The 22,799-nt window shown below is 40.3% G+C and overlaps 1 protein-coding gene across 2 annotated transcripts in view; it reads left to right on the top strand.

The window, feature by feature from the left end:
* Positions 1-22,799, top strand: part of LOC126236775 (alanine--tRNA ligase, cytoplasmic) — a 205,355-nt gene that overhangs the window by 127,334 nt on the left and 55,222 nt on the right. For both annotated transcript variants that reach the window (XM_049946353.1, XM_049946352.1), the window contains exons 10-11: positions 22,070-22,194; positions 22,289-22,442. In XM_049946353.1, coding sequence (XP_049802310.1) covers positions 22,070-22,194; positions 22,289-22,442 — 279 coding nt within the window. The remainder of the gene's footprint in view (positions 1-22,069; positions 22,195-22,288; positions 22,443-22,799) is intronic.

Below are 22,799 nucleotides of genomic sequence, written 5' to 3'. Positions count from 1 at the left end.
AATTATTATATTCTTCTTGAAGTCTGAGGGTATTTCGCCTGTTTCATACATCTTGCTCACCAGATGGTAGAGTTTTGTCAGGACTGGCTCTCACAAGGCCGCCAGTAGTTCCAATGGAATGTTGTCTACTCCGGGGGCCTTGTTTAGATTCAGGTCTTTCAGTGCTCTGTCAAACTCTTCACGCAGTTTCGTATCTCCCATTTCACCTTCATCTACATCCTCTTCCATTTCCATAATATTGTCCTCAAGTACATCGCCCTTCTATAGACCCTCTATATACTCCTTCCACCTTTCTGCTTTCCCTTCTTTGCTTGGAACTGGGTTTCCATCTGAGCTCTTGATGTTCATACAAGTGGTTCTCTTATCTTCAAAGGTCTCTTTAATTTTCCTGTAGCAGTATCTATCTTACCCCTAGTAAGATAAGCCTCTACATCCTTACATTTGTCCTCTAGCCATCCCTGCTTAGCCATTTTGCACTTCCTGTCGATCTCATTTTTGAGAGTTTGTATTCCTTTTTGCCTGCTTCATTTACTGCATTTTTATATTTTCTCCTTTCATCAATTAAATTCAATATTTCTTCTGTTACCCAAGGATTTCTACTAGCCCTCGTCTTTTTACCTACTTGATCCTCTGCTGCCTTCACTACTTCATCCCTCAAAGCTACCCATTCTTCTTCTACTGTATTTCTTTCCCCCATTCCTGTCAGTTGTTCCCTTATGCTCTCCCTGAAACTCTGTACAACCTCTGGTTCTTTCAGTTTATCCAGGTCCCATCTCCTTAAATTCCCACCTTTTTGCAGTTTCTTCAGTTTTAATCTACAGTTCATAACCAATAGATTGTGGTCAGAGTCCACATCTGCCCCTGGAAATGTCTTACAATTTATAACCTGGTTCCTAAATCTCTGTCTTACCATTATATAATCTATCTGATACCTTTTAGTATCTCCAGGGTTCTTCCATGTATACAACCTTCTTTCATGATTCTTAAACCAAGTGTTAGCTATGATTAAGTTGTGCTCTGTGCAAAATTCTACCAGGCGGCTTCCTCTTTCATTTCTTAGCCCCAATCCATATTCACCTACTACGTTTGCTTCTCTCCCTTTTCCTACACTCGAATTCCAGTCACCCATGACTATTAAATTTTCGTCTCCCTTCACTATCTGAATAATTTCTTTTATTTCATCATATATTTCTTCAATTTCTTCGTCATCTGCAGAGCTAGTTGGCATATAAACTTGTACTACTGTAGTAGATGTGGGCTTCGTATCTATCTAGGCCACAATAATGCGTTCACTATGCTGTTTGTAGTAGCTTACCCTCATTCCTATTTTCCTATTCATTATTAAACCTACTCCTGCATTATCCCTATTTGACTTTGTGTTTATAACCCTGTAGTCACCTGACCAGAAGTCTTGTTCCTCCTGCCACCGAACTTCACTAATTCCCACTATATCTAACTTTAACCTATCCATTTCCCTTTTCAAATTTTCTAACCTACCTGCCCGATTAAGGGACCTGACATTCCACGCTCCGATCCGTAGAACTCCAGTTTTCTTTCTCCTGATAACGACATCCTCTTGAGTAGTCCCCGCCCGGAGATCCGAATGGGGGACTATTTTACCTCCGGAATATTTTACCCAAGAGGACGCCATCATCCATTTTAATCATACAGTAAAGCTGCATGCCCTCGGGAAAATTACGGCCGTAGTTTCCCCTTGCTTTCAGCCGTTCGCAGTACCAGCACAGCAAGGCCGTTTTGGTTATTGTTACAAGGCCAGATCAGTCAATCATCCAGACTGTTGCCCTTGCAACTACTGAAAAGGCTGCTGCCCCTCTTCAGGAACCACACGTTTGTCTGGCCTCTCAACAGATACCCCTCCGTTGTGGTTGTACCTACGGTACGGCTATCTGTATCGCTGAGGCACGCAAGCCTCCCCACCAACGGCAAGGTCCATGGTTCATGGGGGGGAAATTGATGTTAATGGGATGATAAGTAGGCAGTGTCAACATTATTTGGTCAAGATTGGTTACAGTATTCCTGGCTGATTGTAGGAGTGCAGTTTGTAGAGCTTAAGTGTACTTCGTTGGACAATTGTTGCTTAATAAATAACATTTACTTTAGTACCATTTGTCTCATATTCAGGAGTATGTATGCGGTGTCACTGGCCAGTTTAGCAAAATGTCAAAGTGAATCCCTAGTTGAGCTCATGCTGTTGCATCTTTGATCCTTGTTAGATATGAGGTAATTCTCTGCCTGGAAGTGTTGTTGCCAATGTCATGATTGAGATAAACAGTACTAAAAATGTAGTGAGTGAAGAATAGAGTTTTCCTCGAAAAATTGTAATTTCCATTATTTTAGCCTTTTGAAACTGGTTACAGCAACGTAAAATAAAATATTTAGTGTCTGCTTCATCCCCCCCCCCCCCCCCCTTTAAGCAGGGGAAGAAATAACTTCGAAAGTAGGCTAGTTTTCAATTATACCAATTTATTACTCGGCAGAGTGAAATATGTATGTGGTGGCTGGTTCGATATTAGAGTGAGCATGGGTGATTAGGAAATTGTATTATTGTTCTTTTGCCTTGGACTATCTTATTATATATCGTAATTATGCTTTTGCTATTGGATGATGATATTGTTGATATCAGCAAAATGCACATTTGTTCTCTGCAATTTTTCCATTACCATAGTGTATTTTGCCCTAGTACTGGTACCTGTTTCTTAATCGCATAAAAAGGCTCTGCTTCTCACTTCCCATTTTCCACCGTTCTATTCAGCCAGACAGTTTATTGGAGGTCCCCCATCCTCACGCCTACGTGGGCATCCTCTCTTTCTTCCCTTGTTGAGTCAGTGTCCTAATTCATTGTGTGCATCTGGGTGTCTTCCTTTCTAAGTGTCTGAGCCAGAATTCTGGTCTGTTTGTGTTGCATCAGTTAACGTTTTTCTGGCTCCCTTAATCTCTTATTTTTTTATTCTTCAAATGATCCATTTTTGAAATGCCACAAATTTTCCAAACGTTTATTTCCAGTGCCAGTACCTTATCTGTTTTTTATTCATCTCCCAAAAAAATGGTTCAAATGGCTCTGAGCACTATGGGACTTAACATCTGTGGTCATCAGTCCCCTAGAACTTAGAACTAGTTAAACCTAACTAACCTAAGGACATCACACACATCCATGCCCGAGGCAGGATTCGAACCTGCGACCGTAGCAGTCGCGCGGTTCCGGACTGCGCGCCTAGAACCCTAGACCACCGCGGCCGCTTCATCTCCCATGTGTCTGTACCATATGTAGCAATATTCTCAGCAAAGGACTTATAATTTATTTGCTTCATCCTTTTTGTTTTATTGGTATTCCAGACAACAGGGCTGAATTGTATTATTGTTTTTTTGCCTTGGACTATCTTGTTATATATCGTAATTATGCTTTTGCTATTGGATGATGATACTTCCAAGCATCTGGAAGTGTCATAACTGCTGGTTTCCATCATTTCATAGTGCAGCTGGTCTGCATTTCTTTCTGTTATTGCTAAATATTCCTGTTTGCACATGTTAATTGTCACTTTACATTCTTTGTAACCTTACTTCAACTTTCATAACATGTATATTCCATCGTCCTCACCCCCAGCTACTATAACTAGAGCTGTGCATCGCGCCAAATTTACCTGCATGAGCCAAAATGCACCATCAAAGCCCACGGCTCACTCCCTCCTGAGCCTGGACGTCAACAGGGATCAGTGCAGTAGGGAAACGGACAGTGCTGGGACGGTGGAAATGACAGGCCACATGTGAGCAGAATAGCTTTCTGAATCATCTGCACTCCACTGAGAATCGCGAAATTTTCATATAGTAGGAAGAGGCTGTTTGTACACCTTTGAAAAGAACAACAACTCATAATATAAAATAATAAAGGCAACAAAGTAATGTGTAATACAGTAATGAATGTAGTGCAGGCAACTTTTTATTTTCTGTAGAATTCATCCTGTCCTTTTTCCGGTTCTTTCTCAATCCTCCACATTTCTTATCTCTCTTATGAAACTTGTTCTTAAATTTTGTAGTTAAGTTTTTATTACACTTTGGTCCACAGTTTTGTATCTTGTAGAAATTTTTTAACACTCTCTTCGTATATCCTGTTTCTATATTCTTATTCATGTATCGTTCCTGGGTGATTTTCCACAAACGAAGTCTTTTGCGGTACACTTTTATAAGTTTTTGATGTGGCCAGTGGTATACTCCTTTGCCACACTGAAAGCAACTAGAACAAGCTGTCATGTGCAGGAAAACTTGTGGACTCTGTTGTGACACTTGAATAACTGCAAAAAGCTTCTCCTAATAGTCAAGTCAATAATAGTGTCAACCTTCCGGCATCAGCAAATCCATTGTCATGGAGAAGTGAGTAATAATGTGCACAAGAGATCTGTGACCATTCATCAAAGGGGGCAGAAGAAGGCTGTCTAGATCTTGCAGTCATTGACAGAAATAGAAGCACAGTACTCTATTGCAAGTGCAGGAGATGTACTGCCTCACCCACCATAATTTCTCACCGTGAAAAAGAAACAGCAGGCAAATACCATGTGACTGTGGTCCACCAAGTGTAGCAGGATGTGGAGGATGGTGTGTGTGATGTACAGCTGACATATGGACAGGCATGTACACTAAAAGGCATTATTTTACTCTTATTATGCATTCAGTATCAGCAGAGTTGCAGTGCGAAAATCAGGTCCTGTTTATTGCAGAGTTCCTGTTTGTTGGAGAAAAGTGCTGCAAATGTACAGGACGAACTGTAACTAACATAGGCAAGTTGGAGATATTTACAAGCCATCTCTTGAAGGTTGCGTTCGTTCGGTTGGAGGAAAATGTGAAAAAGTCTCTAGACAAATGTTGTTGCATTCCACATAACACCCCCTCCTTCAGCACTTTTCTATGGTATGCCTTTGAGGAAAAATGGTTGCAGGAATATTGTTGTAATGTTCACCCATTGTTGGAATAAATGAAACATGGTGTAACTTATTTGAGGAGGAGGGACCATGTGGAAGACTCATGGTTGTAGTCTATCATGAAGAAACAACATAAGACTCATTGGAATACTTAGTGTGTCATGCTAAAATCCATGTTTATGCAGCATGAACAAACTGCTGAAGTTTTACATGAATTCAGAAAAATACACATGTTTGGCAACTGCCAAATCCAGGTGTCTGACAAATTTATTTTCTCGAAGTATTTCAAAGGGGTACCAAGGTTATGGAAGCTGAGAGTGATTTGACGTGTAGTTGGTTGTGCCACAGGTGTACCAGCTACAGCAACGCTGTGCTGAGAATGTGGCTGACAGTAAGTTAAGCACTCCCATATATGTAAAATGATGCATTTGTAAATGAAATTTATATTTTGGTTAAATATTTTAAACACCCGTAACTGGATAAGAGATCGGGGGCATTCAGACTAGATGCAGGCCTCTGACTGTAACTAGATTGTCAGTGAAGAAAAGGGTGCACCAAATTTTATCTGCTGTGAGTATTCTCATTGCACAACACTTTTTTCTCTATCTCTGAAAACCGTACTGTATGCCGATTCCAAATGGTGGATATTGAGAATAACTGGGGAAACAGTACAGTCTCTCTCTCTCTCTCTCTCTCTCTCTCTCTCTCTCTCTGTCTCTCTCTCTCTCTCTCTCTCTCAAACGAAAGCATTGGTACATTGATAGAGGCAAAAAACACACACACAAATTACAAGCTTTCGCAACCCACGGTTGCTTCATCAGGAAAGAGGGAAGGAGAGGGAAAGAGGAAAGGATGTGGGCTTTAAGGGAGAGGGTAAAGAGTCATTCCAATCCCGGGAACAGAAAGACTTACCTTAGGGGGAAAAAAGGACAGGTATACACTCACACACACGCATCCATCCGCACATATACAGACACAGGCAGATGATATGTCTGCCTGTGTCTGTATATGTGCGGATGGATGAGTCTGTGTGTGCGAGTGTATACCTGTCCTTTTTTCCCCCTAAGGTAAGTCTTTCTGCTCCCGGGATTGGAATGACTCCTTACCCTCTCCCTTAAAACCCACATCCTTTCGTCTTTCCCTCTCCTTCCCTCTTTCCTGATGAGGCAACAGTTTGTTGCGAAAGCTTGAATTTTGTGTGTATGTTTGTGTTTGTTTGTGTGTCTATCGACCTGCCAGCACTTTCGTTTGGTAAGTCACATCATCTTTGTTTTTAGATATATTTTTCCCGCGTGGAATGTTTCAACATTCCACGTGGAAAAAATATATCTAAAAACAAAGATGATGTGACTTACCGAACGAAAGTGCTGGCATGTCGATAGACACAGAAACACACACACAAAATTCAAGCTTTCGCAACAAACTGATGCCTCATCAGGAAAGAGGAAAGGAGAGGGAAAGGGAAAGACGAGAGGCAACAGTTTGTTGCGAAAGCTTGAATTTTGTGTGTGTGTTTGTGTTTGTTTGTGTGTCTATCGACCTACCAGCACTTTCGTTCAGTAAGAGAGAGAGAGAAAGAGAGCGAGAGAGAGAGAGAGAGAATCTAAGCATAAAGGTCCTGTTCTAGATCTGTCTACTCCGTATTTCAAGACATTCGACCATCAATCTTGAAAGGGTTGGCGACATCACACTATTTCCTGTTGTGACTGTTACACTTGTTGTAAACAAAACTGTTCATGGCTTCCCTTCATTGAGCTGGAACTGCATCTTCTCTTAAGTTTATATTGTAGATTCTCGATATGTCATATACCGCCATTGATGCAGCGCAGAACGGCCAAGCTAGTAGTGTGGGCGAAGGTATAGGCAGTGAATTTAAGGGTAATAAGATGAAAGCACAATTCACATCAAATTGTTTCATTGGAAAAAGAGATACAGAGGCCCTCCGTGGGGAGAGGCATGATGAAATACTTCAGTCACTCCAAGATCAATTGGTTGTGTGCTGAGGTCAGTGACAGAGCAAGCAGCCTCCCAGGCCCACTATAAAGAAAACATACCTAGTAGTAACTACACATTGTAGAATCCCCCCCCCTCCCCTCCCCCTTCACAAAGGTTCTCTTGATGCTGCGATTTTGCCCTGTTTAGGGCTTATAACTAGTGAAAAGATGATTAAAGGAAAAGGAAAGTTTTATGTGGTACATTCACAATATGCAATTTGTGAAGGCCAGGAAAACAACAACAGTTATGCTATCAATGCAACTGCCATTCAATGAGTAGTGGCTATGGCTTGGCAATACGACAGAGGCCGTAAACAGGACAGAGCAGCCACCAGGCTGGTGCTGCTCGTCATGTGAAGGTGAGCTGAAACTCTTAAGATTCGTATGAGCATAGCAGTTGGTGGGGTAGGGGAGTCTACCACCTTATCATCACACATGGAGGGCTATAGAATATTAAAGTTCAAAATTTATGTAAGATTTTAGCTGACTTAAAGAAGTTAGCAGTCAACGGTAATTACTTTGATTTTTCTTCTTTGCTTCAAGAATGAGACAGTAAATTAGTAAAGCATTAAGAATAGAATAGCAATAGCAAAATCAAAGTTAATATATGTAATTGGATAGATAAAAAAATCTACTGATCAAGCGGTGGCAGAAGAAAAACGCATAAAAGGAGGTCATACTTACACAAGCTTTCGGAGCCAGTGGCTTCTTCTTCCGGCAGAAGCGTTGAAGGAGAAGGAAGAGGGGTGAAGGGAAAGGACTGGAGACGTGTAGGGAAAGGGGTAGATTTCGGAAAAGTCACTCAGAACTGCTGGTCAGGGAAGACTTACCAGATGGAATGAGAAGACAGACTGATTCAGTCTTTCCTTCTCCATAGCAGAATAACGTTATTGAACTGCCACGAAGCATACGAAATTGGGTGCTCCTGTCCCTCTGCTTCCGGGCTCAAAATGACTCCTAGCGCAAAACTGCTCGAATCACAAGAAAGAATAAACAGTTTTTCAAAATAGGACTAGATGTCAGCAGATCTTTTAACTTCTGGAATGCCGCCTCACACTCAGCTGCCCAATGAAACTTCACTCCTTTTCGGAGCAATTGCATGAGAGGTCTTGCAGTTCATGCAAATATTGGAACATATCTATTGTAAAAATTTGATGGGTGTTTGAAAATTTTGAACGGCTTCAGCTAGTTTTGGATGAGTAATAATTTCTTTCAGCCTATAAGGTGAGCCAAATACCAAACTTCTTGCAACAAAAACTGACATTTCTGTAAAGTTAACATTATCTGTGCTGCATGCAGATGATCAAACACTTCGCACAACTGCTCCAAATGTTTTGGAATATTCTTTGAATACACGATTTTGTTGCCCAGGTACACCTTGCACTGTTTTGGTTTTAATACATGCAACACACTATCCAACAAACACTGAAAGTTTGCTGGCATGTTTTTAAGTCCAAAAGGCATGTGGCGAAATGAAAGTATCCTGTCAGCACTGAGAGTGCAGTTTTGAGTCAATCCTGTGGCATCACTTCCAACTGGTGGTAATCACTATGCAAATCCAGTGTTGGGAAGTACCGACACTGACTCAAGTTGTCCAGTGTGTCTGTTATATTAGGCAAAGGAAACACATATGACATGGTTTTCTTCTTGAAGAACTGGTAGTCACAACAGAAAAAAAAATGTTTTGCCACAATTTGGTGATACTTTGCTTACAATTAAAATGGGAGCAAACCAGGGACTACAGCTAGGTTCTGTGGTAATGTCTCTAAATTGCTGATTTATAAACTTTTCCATAATTGGCTGTAAATGCCTTGGGAGGCAATACGGTCATTTGTAGATGGGTGCTTCGCTTCTAGTAGTAATTTGCTGCTGAACAAGTGATGATGTGGGTAATGGACCCGATGTATTAAATAATTCCATGTAATCACTCAACAGTTTTTCCACTAATGTTCTATCCTGTCCTGCAAGATGTGCTACCTTGCTCCTTAGTGCTGACCAGTCGACAGACCGTCCCAGCAATCTGTTGTAGAAACGTGGTCTAATGCATCCTGATGTAACACTTCCAACTTCGTAACCAGAGTACTCTGTTACAACTTCCAACTTCGTAACCAGGGTACCCTGTTGCAACTTTACTTCCTCGGGGCCAAAATTATCAATACTGAGAGGCACTACCCTTGTGCTGTCTATCTTCCGAAAGTAGGATATACGATGTGGTGTAAAACAACTGCGTCTAGTACTTCGTTAACCATCAAAGTTTCAGTGATACACAAAGAGTTTACAGGAAGGACAGTAGCAACATGAATCCAGGCTACCTCTCCTGTACCTTTTGGTATGTGATCTGGCAGATTAACCACAAGGGACTTTGTACACAGTTAAATTGGTTTCACTAGGCCATAAGGCAGACCTTTCAACAGTGAAGGTACTCCAGCTGCAGAGTCTAGCTGACACAGTTTCATCCAGTTCTACCATATGCCATTTCAGGTCAGTTAATGGCATGATGTGCAACGTGGAAATAGTCAGAGAATGTTGTTATACCTACCCCCAACCACGGGAATAACTTCTGCATTCACTTGGAAGTTAACCTCCCCCACTCAGAACCTCAGCACTCCAGAACTGAGTGAATTTTCACACCTTCCACCTGTGCCACTTAACGTCTGGCATGGTGCACTTAATCTATTCACCCCAAATACTCGCTTATTTGCAACCAAAACCTGAGAATTGGTGCCCAACAAAATTTTACATAATTTATCCCCCATATAGCTGGTCAGAAAAACTGTACCACTGCTTTTTTACGTGCCCCTATAAGATCCACCCTGTGATTGAAACTTCCGTTGTTGCTGATTTGTATCATGCCATTCACTATCTGAGTGACCTGACTTTTTACAATACCTGCAACATTGCTGTCAGCAGTCTCTTTGTACATGAACCTTTTGTCCTCGCCAAAAACAATTTATGTCCATACGAAACACTGTTTGACATTTATGTGACCTAGCCAATGACTCAATTTCCTCTCATGATAATGCAATATCCATTGCTTCACTCAAACACGTAGGAAATTCCAAACCAACCATTCTTGACATATCTGGTTGTAACCCCTTCAAAAATGTGTCAAGAATCCTCTGCTCTGCTTCACGCAAAATTACTGAGTTAACTCCTATCATTACCTGTGGGCTCATAGGAACCTACATTGATTTTACGAATACACTCGGTGAAACTTTCAATCGATTCATGCTGCTTGCGAACTTCTCTAGTAAGTTGTTCCTGAAATATCTTGTTGTGTTGTTCTTCAGATGTATCTCTATTAATTGTTCCTGAATACCCTCAAATGATTTTGCCTCCCTCAGATTCTCATTACGCATACCATGTGCTGTAGCATCTTCTGTTAATGACAGTCTAGCAACATGTAATAATTGCTCCTAACTTCAACCCCTCACCCCCGTTTGGCATTTTGGTAGCCAAGTTGTCAAGAAAGATAAGAACGTCTTCCCCCTGTTTCCGTGGAAAAAAGGAATAACCAATCGTACAGCAGTGTCATCTAGAGTGGATGTGACTGTTCCCTCTCTGCTGCTCTAAGCTCATTTATTTCTATCTGTAATTTATCATCTGATCCCAAGTTGCTCAATAAGCTCAGCAGCTGAAACTTCCTTTGCCATGACTACAATTTAACCAGGAAAAGTATACCATAAGAAAAATGATTCAGGCAGAAGACAGGAAAAGGAACAACCCAATAGGCTCAGAACCAAAATAACTGAAATGGGCACTTGCACACTATTTTCTATGTTATGTAGCACATCGTCACTGTAGGTGATCCATACTGCTAATTCCATGAGGTCCATCCTCCACGATGCCTCAGCAGAGTTCCTGGCACCTGTGTAAACAGGCATGGGACTCCACTGCCCATTGCCAGATTCGAACATGGGTTCTCTGCTGGGCATGAGAAAGAGGATGGTGGATTTGTGTCCACGGATGGCTCCTGATGACAGAATAACAACATTTATTGGTCAGCTGCAATGCAGTGGTTGTTGGCTGTCTGGGTGATGTTTGTTTCCACTTATAATATTATTGGCACCAATGAAGGTGGCTAGCAGATGCTCACATACGCACCTGCTACTGCAACTTTACCTGCCTTGGCATAACTGGAATATGCTATGGCCTTGCTGGGTTGTATCGCAGCAGCTGAACCACGTGCCACAGACATCTGTTGTAATCGTGGCTGGGAGCATGGTGGTGGCAGCAGTGGGACGGTCGGTGCCCTGTCTCAGCAACCATCCCCAGTGGCAGCTGTCCAGCGGTGGTGGGCTGGTATCCTCAGCTTCAGCCTCCATCACATTTGTGGAGGCAGCATTCCAGGATGATAGTGACAGTGCGTTACTGCAATGCACCCCAAGCGGTGACTCCTATTACATGTGGCTGCCTGCTGGCAGCGTCAGATGGTAGTAATGGTGATGACTACAGTGACGGTGTCACTCAGGCGCCTCCAGCTGCTGATCCACATTATGATGGTACTATTATGATGACTGCAATAACAGTGACTACTCAGAACTGGTGGCGGCACTGAGTGACACAGACTCTGCGACGCTCCAATGCCTCACGATGTTCGATGGTGACGAGCTAACTGCCAGTCCTGAAATATTGCTTTCTGCTGCTGATGTTCGCGGTTCTTCCTCTCCAGTAGGTCAGTGGAATATTCTGGTGTTGCTCAGCTGGTGTAACTGACCTGATTACAACCCTCAGTGTTGACACCTGGCGTGTGGCGAGGTGCTTCTTGTCACGTCATTTGCTGGCCGGTGAGACAGTATTCTCCTTCGTGTTGATTAAATCGATACTCCACCAACTCACATGCCTCAAGGTAACATACCACTGAGCGGCACATATACGACTTCTGTTCTCAATATTCCTTCACATTTTAACTAACTTCATTTCTGTAAAACTCCAACCTTTAATCATCTTGTGATGTTGCTGTTATTGTTATGTCCGTGCTTGCTGCAAAATGTGAAGAGCAATTTTGTCTTACGCAAGACACCTTTTTTTCTGTTTTCTATCTTTAACTAATTTAATCACCGTAATCGTCCAACCCTCTACTGTAATGCAATAAATAGCATTGTGCCACACTTCAGTTAAACAAGGCAGCAAATCATTAAAAATAAACAAATACTGTCAAGCAAATCCTGTTTCAAAACGGATATATCCAGCCTTATATTAAGCTTCTATTAAGTTGTTAATAAAGCTACATTTTAAAATCAACATTCTCAGGTCTTCTTTTGTTTTCCGCTTCAGCAGTGTCGCATTGATCTTGCTGAGGAATACAGCTGACTGGCAATGCATTTTCAATGCTCTGATGGTGAATGGGCAGGCAGGCAGCTGCCCAGGACAGATATCTGTGTTCACATGAATAGTAAAGCGTTACAAAGCCAGTTCTAATCAGCCATGCAGAAACCAGAACCACTTCCTCCTCACAGCTTGCCGACCACAGTGCATGACATAGTGATATCGGAAGACATTGCAGCATTTGCATGACAGGACTGTGCAGTATGCCCCTGCGCCGTAAGGAAATGGCTCTTTATGCACATGTGTACTATTCTGGAAGTCTTGTAGTAGCCATGAACAGGCTAAAAGTTTAAAAGTCAGATCCAACTTCCAACACCAATATGCAGAATGGCCAAGCTAAGAATGTGGATGAAAATATAGCTGTTGCATTTGAGAGTAATAAGATGAAGGCATAATTGTCACCAAAGTGGTTTGTTGGAAAAGGGGATACAAAGGCTCTTCATAAGCGAGTCATGACAAAAATCTTGAGTGTCTGCTAGATTGGCATGTTGCGTGTTGAACCCAATAACAGAGAGAATGAGCAGCCTCCCAGGTCCACTACAGATAAAACTCACCCGATCTGATTGGGAAAGGCTTATTGGTGCCTGGGATGTGCCAACACAACAATGTTGTCATGGCAGTATGGCATGTGGGCTCTCGCTTCCCTGCCCCAGCACTGGTGGAAAGATCGAAAATAGCGAAGCTGTTACAATACTTAGTAGTAATTGTGCTTTGTACAATGCTGCATTTAAAAGTTCAATATTTACTTTAGCTGGGCCCAGAGTTTTGACATTCTTATTTCTCATTTTTACACACTTCATCTACATCTACATCCACCTGACGGTGTGTGGCGGAGGGTACCCTGAGTACCTCTATCGGTTCTCCCTTCTATTCCAGTCTCGTATTGTTCGCGGAAAGAAGGATTGTCGGTATGCTTCTGTGTGGGCTCTAATCTCTCTGATTTTATCCTCATGATCTCTTCGCGAGATATATGTAGGAGGGAGCAATATACTGCTTGACTCTTCGGTGAAGGTATGTTCTCGAAACTTTAACAAAACCCCATACCGAGCTACTGAGCGTCTCTCCTGCAGAGTCTTCCACTGGAGTTTATCTATGATCTCTGTAACGCTTTCACGATTACTAAATGATCCTGTAACGAAGCGCACTGCTCTCCGTTGGATCTTCTCTATCTCTTCTATCAACCCTATCTGGTACGGATCCCACACTGTTAAGCAGTATTCAAGCAGTGGACGAACAAGTGTACTGTAACCTAATTCCTTTGTTTTTGGATTGCATTTCCTTAGGATTCTTCCAATGAATCTCAGTCTGGCATCCGCTTTACCGACGATCAACTTTATATGATCATTCCATTTTAAATCACTCCTAATGCGTACTCCCAGATAATTTATGGAATTAACTGCTGGGTAACTGAAAGCAAGGGGAAACTACAGCTGTAATTTTACCCGAGGGCATGCAGCTTTACTGTATGAATAAATGATGATGTCGTCCTCTTGGGTAAAATATTCCGGAGGTAAAATAGTCCCCCATTCGGATATCCGGGCGGGGACTACTCAGGAGGACGTCGTTACCAGGAGAAAGAAAACTGGCGTTCTACGGATCGGAGTGTGGAATGTCAGATCCCTTAATTGGGCAGGTAGGTTAGAAAATTTAAAAAGGGAAATGGATAGGTTAAAGTTGGATATAGTGGGAATTAGGGAAGTTCGGTGGCAGGAGGAACAAGACTTTTGGTCAGGTGAATACAGGGTTATAAATACAAAATCAAATAGGGGTAATGCAGGAGTAGGTTTAATAATGAATAAAAAATAGGAGTGCAGGTAAGCTACCACAAACAGCATAGTGAACGCATTATTGTGGCCAAGATAGACATGACGCTCATGCCTACCACAGTAGTACAAGTTTATATGCCAACTAGCTCCGCAGATGACGAAGAGATTGATGAAATGTATGATGAGATAAAAGAAATTATTCAGGTAGTGAAGGGAGATGAAAATTTAATAGTCATGGGTGACTGGAACTCGACAGAAGGAAAAGGAAGAGAAGGAAATGTGGGAGGTGAATATGGAATGGGGGTAAGAAATGAAAGAGGAAGCCGCCTGGTAGAATTCTGCTTCGAGAATCATGAAAGAAGGTTGTATACATGGAAGAACCCTGGAGATGCTAAAAGGTATCAGATAGATTATATAATGGTAAGACAGAGATTTAGGAACCAGGTTTTAAATTGTAAGACATTTCCAGGGGCAGATGTGGACTCGGACCACAATCTATTGGTTATGAACTGTAGATTAAAACTGAAGAAACTGCAAAAAGGTGGGAATTTAAGGAGATGGGACCTGGATAAACTGAAAGAACCAGAGGTTGTACAGAGTTTCAGGGAGAACATAAGAGAACAACTGACAAGAATGGGGGAAAGAAATACAGTAGAAGAAGAATGGGTAGTTTTGAGGGATGAAGTAGTGAAGGCAGCAGAGGATCAAGTAGGTAAAAAGACGAGGGCTAAGAGAAATCCTTGGGTGACAGAAGAAATATTCAATTTAATTGACGAAAGCAGAAAATATAAAAATGCAGTGAATGAAGCAGGCAAAAAGAAATACAAACGTCTCAAAAATGAGATCGACAGGAAGTGCAAAATGGCTAAACAGGCATGACTAGAGGACAAATGTAAGGATGTAGAGGCTTATCTCACTAGAGGTAAGATAGATACTGCCTACAGGAAAATTAAAGATACCTTTGGAGAAAAGAAAACGACTTGTATGAATATCAAGAGCTCAGATGGAAACCCAGTTCTAAGCAAAGAAGGGAAAGCAGAAAGGTGGAAGGAGTATATAGAGGGTCTATAGAAGGGCGATGTACTTGAGGACAATATTATGGAAATGGAAGAGGATGTAGATGAAGATGAAATGGGAAATATGATACTGCGGGAAGAGTTTGACAGAGCACTGAAAGACCTGAGTTAAAACAAGGCCCCGGGAGTAGACAACATTCCATTAGAACTACTGACGGCCTTGGGAGAGCCAGTCCTGACAAAACTCTACCATCTGGTGAGCAAAATGTATGAGACAGGCGATATGCCCTCAGACTTCAAGAAGAATATAATAATTCCAATCCCAAAGAAAGCAGGCGTTGACAGATGTGAAAATTACCAAATTATCAGTTTAATAAGTCATGCCTGCAAAATACTAACGCAAATTCTTTACAGACGAATGGAAAAACTGGCAGAAGCCGACCTTGGGGAAGATCTGTTTGGATTCCGTAGAAATATGGGGACACGTGAGGCAATACTGACCCTACGACTTATTTTAGAAGCTAGATTAAGAAAAGGCAAACCTACATTTCTAGCATTTGTAGACTTGGAGAAAGCTTTTGACAATGTTGACTGGAATACTCTTTCAAATTCTGAAGGTGGCAGGGGTAAAATACAGGGAGCGAAAGGCTATTTACAATTTGTATAGAAACCAGATGGCAGTTATAAGAGCCGAGGGGCATGAAAGGGAAGCAGTGGTTGGGAAGGGAGTGAGACAGGGTTGTAGCCTCTCCCCAATGTTATTCAATCTGTATATTGAGAAAGCAGTAAAGGAAACAAAAGAAAAATTCGGAGTAGGTATTAAAATCCATGGAGAAGAAATAAAAACTTTGAGGTTCGCCGATGACATTGTAATTCTGTCAGATACAGCAAAGGACTTGGAAGAGCAGTTGAACGGATTGGACATTGTCTTGAAAGGAGGATATAAGATGAACATCAACAAAAGCAAAAAGACTGTAATGGAATGTAGTCGAATTAAGTTGGGTGATGCTGAGGGAATTAGATTAGGAAATGAGACACTTAAAGCAGTAAATGAGTTTTGCTATTTGGGGAGCAAAATAACTGATGATAGTCGAAGTAGAGAGGATATAAAATGTAGACTGGCAATGGCAAGGAAAGCGTTTCTGAAGAAGAGAAATTTGTTAACATCGGGTATAGATTTGAGTGTCAGGAAGTCATTTCTGGAAGTATTTGTATGGAGTGTAGCCATGTATGGAAGTGAAACATGGACGATAAATAGTTTGGACAAGAAGAGAATAGAAGCTTTCGAAATGTGGTGCTACAGAAGAATGCAGAAGATTAGATGGGTAGATCACATAACGAATGAGGAGGCACTGAATAGGATTGGGGAGAAGAGGAGTTTGTGGCGCAACTTGACTAGAAGAAGGGATCGGTTGGTAGGACATGTTCTGAGGCATCAAGGGATCACAAATTTAGTATTGGAGGGTAAAAATCGCAGAGGGAGACCAAGAGATGAATACACTAAGCAGATTCAGAAGGATGTAGGTTGCAGTAGGTACTGGGAGATGAAGAAGCTTGCACAGGATAGAGTAGCGTGGAGAGCTGCATCAAACCAGTCTCAGGACTGAAGACCACAACAACAACAACAACAACAACAACAACAACAACAACTGCTCCCAGTTGCTGACCTGCTATTTTGTAGCTAAATGATAAGGGAACTATCTTTCTATGTATTCGCAGCACACTACACTTGTCTACATTGAGATTCAATTGCCATTCCCTGCACCATGCGTGTATTCGCTGCAGATCCTCCTGCATTTCAGTACAATTTTCCATTGTTACAACCTCTCGATACACCACAGCATCATCTGCAAAAAGCCTCAGTGAACTTCCGATGTCATCCACAAGGTCATTTATGTATATTGTGAATAGCAACGGTCCTATGACACTCCCCTGCGGCACACCTGAAATCACTCTTACTTCGGAAGACTTCTCTCCATTGAGAATGACATGCTGCGTTCTGTTATCTAGGAACTCTTCAATCCAATCACACAATTGGTCTGATAGTCCATATGCTCTTACTTTGTTCATTAAACGACTGTGGGGAACTGTATCGAACGCCTTGCGGAAGTCAAGAAACACGGCATCTACCTGTGAACCAGTGTCTATGGCTCTCTGAGTCTTGTGGACGAATAGCGCGGGCTGGGTTTCACACGACTGTCTTTTTCGAAACCCATGCTGATTCCTACAAAGTATCTCGATTTTAGATATGAAAATAAATGTGTCTTTCTTATGTCATTTCTGCTTCATTTCAGCCAGTTCGAAAATATCTATATTGGCCTTCTTTATCTCTTTTTAATATTTCATTGACTTCGATGACAATATCCCGAATGTTTCATGTACCAATATTCACTGTCTATTTCTGTGCTATTTTCCATTTACCGGGTAATCATTCTTGTTCCAAGGCTCAAAGGGAAATTTTGTAATTTAAATTTGATGCAGCAACCCCAAACATGGACAACAAGCAAATTTTTAATCACGGTTTTCTACAAATTTAGACTAGGGCTTGGTTTGGATACTTCACTGCAAAACTCAATTTTCTGGCTCCTCTCTCTGTCAAGGCGTGGCAAAACCCTGAACTTTACTGAAGCACACAAATCCTGAAAACTTGCTTCTTGTAAAGACTGCTCTCTCCAGCCTCTTTAGATGTTCTCCCAGAGCTTCTCTGGTTTTTTAATGTGAATTATGATTACAGTGTCATTAAAATTCATATTTCAAAGACAAATTATACCTTGTATGATGGAAATGCAACCTTTTTTTTCTCTCTCTCTCTCTCTCTCTCTCTCTCTCTCTCTCTTTAATTTTGGTTCAGGTTCAGTTTTATTTTCTATTATCATAAAATTCATTGGTTCAAAAGAAAAAATAATTCAAAACTCGAAGTATGGATTGAATTGTTAAAAATCTTGCTCAGCTTCTCTTTATTAAGTTCTTTCTTGAAGTAATCTTCTTTTATCTCAACTTAGAATATTCATTAGGTTTAGTCTTAGAGAACATTATGATAGTTTGGAAAAAAATAAGTAAATAGACATGCATTATGCTTGAGAGTACTGTCAAGACTACCTTGGAAGTACAGGTGTGTCGTGCCCAATCATTATTTTGTTTTTAGGGAGAATTGACAGTGGAAAACAAGAAATGTAAATTTTGAGTGACTTCAGTACTGCCCAGTCACGATGAGCCCAAGAGCATAATTCTCTAACGGCAACTAACATGAACTTTGGTAACTATAGGGCCTTACGATTCTTTAATAATGGAACTGTAAAAGAGCAAGCAGCGTTATTCATATCAGTGTAACGCAATTACACCCAGAGATAGTAAATCTCCCAAATGGCAGTGGCACATTATAAGCACATGTGAAAGCGAATAAACACATTAGGCAGACAGAGTTAGTTAGAACTATCCAGAAAAGTCAACCAAGGAAGTCACAGGAAGACAGAATGAAGGTAGAAATAAAGCCCTCCAGTTTCCAAACCTGTGACCTAAATATTGGCATATAATGAAAATTAATTTCTGCAAGGTTTCTCTCAGCTTTTGTATCTTTTTACCATATGGGCAGAAAATCCCTTAACTCTTTGAACACAGTAAAATTATGTACTTCACTTAGACTTCATCAATATCTGTTGCATTGACAGACAATTTTCTACATCTAACCACATCTCAAAGACCACCCCAAAGCTTTAGTGTGCCAGTCTCTCTCTCTTCTGGTCTTCTAGATATCATAGATAATCTCGTACACGTATTATGGGGATACCACCCTTGGAATAATGTACGATGATGGTTTGATAAGTCTGGTAAATTTCCATGAAAGACTAGAACATTTTTGTTGTGCCTTCTCGGTTGGGAAGCTTGATTATTCCAAGGATTTTACAAAGAATTTCAACAATATACAGCACAAAGTTCATTGTTGACAGCTGTCTGAATTGGATTGTGTGTCAACTGCAATTGAAAATGGAAAAAACGAGTTTCTTGCTGTTACCAAATTTTTTCATTTGAAGGATTGGACTGCCGCACAAATGACACCAGAATTGGATTAAGATCATGTGGGTTCTGCACAATCATTGAAGATCATTTACTTCTGGATTAATGAATTCGAACATCGTTGGACAAGCACCGAAGGTGAAGAACGGTCTGGCCATCCAATGGAGTACCATAAAGGAAACCATTGACAAAATCCATGATATGTTAATGCGAGACTGCTGAGACTGTAGGCATCTCAACTGAGAGAGTGCATAATATACTGCATGGAGAATTGGCTGTTAAGCAGCTGTGTGTGAGGAGGGTGCCACAATTGCGTGCTGTAGACCAAAAGTAAATCCAGCACAAAATTTCAACACAATGTCTCATGATGTTTAATCACATTTGCAAGATTTTTTGCAGTGATTTGTGACTGTTGATGAGATCTGGACCCATCATTACACGCCAGAGCCATAACGGCAGTAAGAACAACGGACAAAGGTAATTGAAATTGTACCAAAAAAAGGCAAAGGCCATTTTGTTTGCTGGTAATGTGATGGCCTCTGTTTCTGGGATTTCCATGGAATAATCCTCATAGGTCACTTGGAAAAAGGCAGAACCACAAGTGGACTGTATTATGCTTCACTGTTAGATTATTTTAAACTTGCATTGACTGAAAAAAGGCCAAAGTTAGTACGCAAAAAAGTGCTCTTTCACCAGTATAATGTAACATCCCACAAATCAGTGAAACAGTTGGTTCCTCATTCCCCCTGACTACCAGACTTAGCCCCCAAGTGACTTCTTCCTGCTCTATAAGTTGAAACTTTAGCTCATTGGGAAGAAACTTTCATCAAATGAGGAAGTGATAGTTGCGGTCCACGAGTATTATGCTGAGTTTGATAGAATGTATTCTTCCGATAGAATCAAAAAGTTGGAGGATCGCTTAAGCAAATGTATATCTCTCGAAGGAGACTATGTCGAGAAATAAGGTGAGTTGTTTATGAAACACACTTTTTTATTGCTTTTTTATGCAACTTATCAAACCACCCACATATGTGGCAGAAAATGGGAAATCCATATTCTAGAGATTGGACTCGTAACAAAACTTTTACTCTTTAGCAGAGTGTGCACAGAAATGAACCTTCACAACAGCATAGAAAGATTCTGTTTGAGCACCAGACTGGCAAACAGTTTCCACACGTTGTATGTATTCACATTTATGCACACACTGCTGCTCTGTGTAATTTCATTTCCAGAGCTTCATATTATTTGTACTTGCACTGTTAAAGTATTTATTCTAAACATAGCTGAGAGTTAACAGATGTGGCTGATTCCTTATATGAGAGATATCTCTGTCAACAGTTTTCAGCTCTGTCAACCATTTTTCAAGACAGGTAAATATGTCGGTCAGGATGTTACTGTTTCATTGCCATTCACGATTGCTGGTGGTGGTGGTGTTTTTTTTTTTTTTTTTTTTTTTTTTTTTTTTTTTTTTTTTTTTTTTTTTTTTTTTTTTTTTCCAACTTCTGTTAGCAAATTTAATCGTGTACTTACTACTATTGTGTAATTTATCTGATCATACATTTTCAGTCCCTAAAAGGAACAATTTGTCTCATCACATTAATACGTCATTCCTTATCAGACTGTAGTATCCTTGCATTATCTATCAAAGCTGGTTCAAAACTTATGCGAAGAGAAAAATTAATTTCCGTTCCTGACTGTGTGAGCAGGTAGTCAGCTGATGAGAATGGAAGGATATAGAACTTCAGGTAGAGCTGTGGTTGTTAAAGCTACCCTTATGATTAATGACAATTTTGTTGATCACTATTTCCAGTTGTTGTAGCGATATGGAAAATAAGAATAGTGAAAATATGTAAGAAAGATTTGGCTCTGATAGATGGTATTTTTATTTTATTTGTTTTTTATTTTTTTTTTTTTTTCAGATTGAAATGTTCAAGATGTAATAACTGTTTAAATTTGTCATACTTATTGCACAAATATTCTATTTCATGCACTCTAATTATTGTCTGCTCAAATTGTTTCCTTTTCTTTTCTGCTCCTTCTGGTGCCAACAATAATGATGCTGAATGCCTCAGCAAAGACCACTCAAAGCTGCCCCCTTTTTATATACGGTGGAAGCAAAATTAAATTTTCCTGTATAACTGCAGATTCAGAAACAGGTGTAACTAGTCAGTTAAAATTGGGACATTTCTTATTCATACTACAAGATGTCACCATGTGATTGAGTCATTGTAATTGAGTGATGCAGTTGAAATTTTGTTAATTCATTTTAAAAAGCAAAGCTTTAAAACATTTCATTTTATTTTATGTGTACAGGTTATACTACTGTTTCATGTGTTAGAGGTTATGTACAGCACAAAACTGTTTTCGTTGGTAACTTATTTACGTGTTAAATTTGTAGAAATTACTTGTTTTGATATATCCTCGTATTGTACAATGAAAAAGACTTGATATTCAAAAGATATTAAATACTAGATAAATAGTTGCCTTATGCAGGTGTATCTGTTTGAGGAGAACTACTATTTACTGGCTAAGGATGCCCAGAGCGAAGTTTGACTAAATCTTTGAATTTCATAAATTCAATAGCTAGTTCAGTGTAGATGGTGCCTATGCATTTAAATCTAGATAATTTTGTATTGTTGTTTGTAGAAACAAATGTATTTTTTGGTATGCTGTTGTAGAAGTATGTGTTATGCAAGTGAAGCTAAAGCTCTGGACACCTCCATTCCATTAAGTTCATAACACTTTAGCACATTGTATCAAGATTTTTCTTCCTTGTTGGAAGTACAACATTTAAATAGTTCATATAAAATTGTCTTTATTAATTAAATGAAAATGGTGGTATTAAGATGAAATTAAAAATTATAGGTAAAGTCATCAAATTTATGGGACAGCAGAGTGTAACTAATTTAAGCTTTGTACCTGAGTTACTGATTCAGCATGTTCCATTAACAAAACTTTAAGAGTTAACAACATAATCTAAATTTTTCACAAACTGAAGGCATGTTATTTCATACTTGCAGGAGATGTTGCTTGGCGATTGTATGATACATACGGATTTCCTGTAGATCTGACACAGTTAATGTGTGAAGAGAAAGGATTAGTTGTAGATATGACAGCTTATGAAGAAGCCAGAAAAGAGGCACAGGTACAGAAAATACCATTATTATATGAATCATATTATAAAATAAATTGTAATGTAATGTGGGTATTTATGCCTTACAAATGTTTTGAATGTGTAGATTCTTTCCCAAGGCAAAGGTGTTGGTGCAGATACCCAGATTGCATTAGATGTCCATGCACTTACACGTCTTCAGAATGAAGGCATCCCAGTGACAGATGATCTCCCAAAATATAATTACCATGCTACATCAACAGGAAAGGATGCTGATTACGGTAAATGTTTGAGAAAAAAAAAAGTTTTGCTTTAATTATGCGCTTAAGTTGGAAAATCATAAATTGTTTTCTGACAACATTATGAAAAGGATGGTAGCCACTCAACTTTTAGCGGAGATGCTGAGTTGCAGATAAGCACAAGTAAGATTTCAGCCAAAAAGGCCTTCATCAGAAATACACACACACACACACACACACACACACACACACACACACACATTGACTCACACTCACACAAATGCAAATCATACACACGTGACCTCAGTCTGGCCACTGAGACTGGCCTCAGCAAAGACTGTGGTTGTGGACACGGGCAGGCGCATGCACGGACCAGTGCACATTGTCTTTTTCTGATGA

This window comes from Schistocerca nitens, chromosome 2 (genome assembly GCF_023898315.1).
Source record: "Schistocerca nitens isolate TAMUIC-IGC-003100 chromosome 2, iqSchNite1.1, whole genome shotgun sequence".
NCBI lineage: Eukaryota > Metazoa > Arthropoda > Insecta > Orthoptera > Acrididae > Schistocerca > Schistocerca nitens.
Note: the sequence above shows the minus strand (reverse complement) of the source record. Positions and strands in the feature narration are given on the sequence as shown.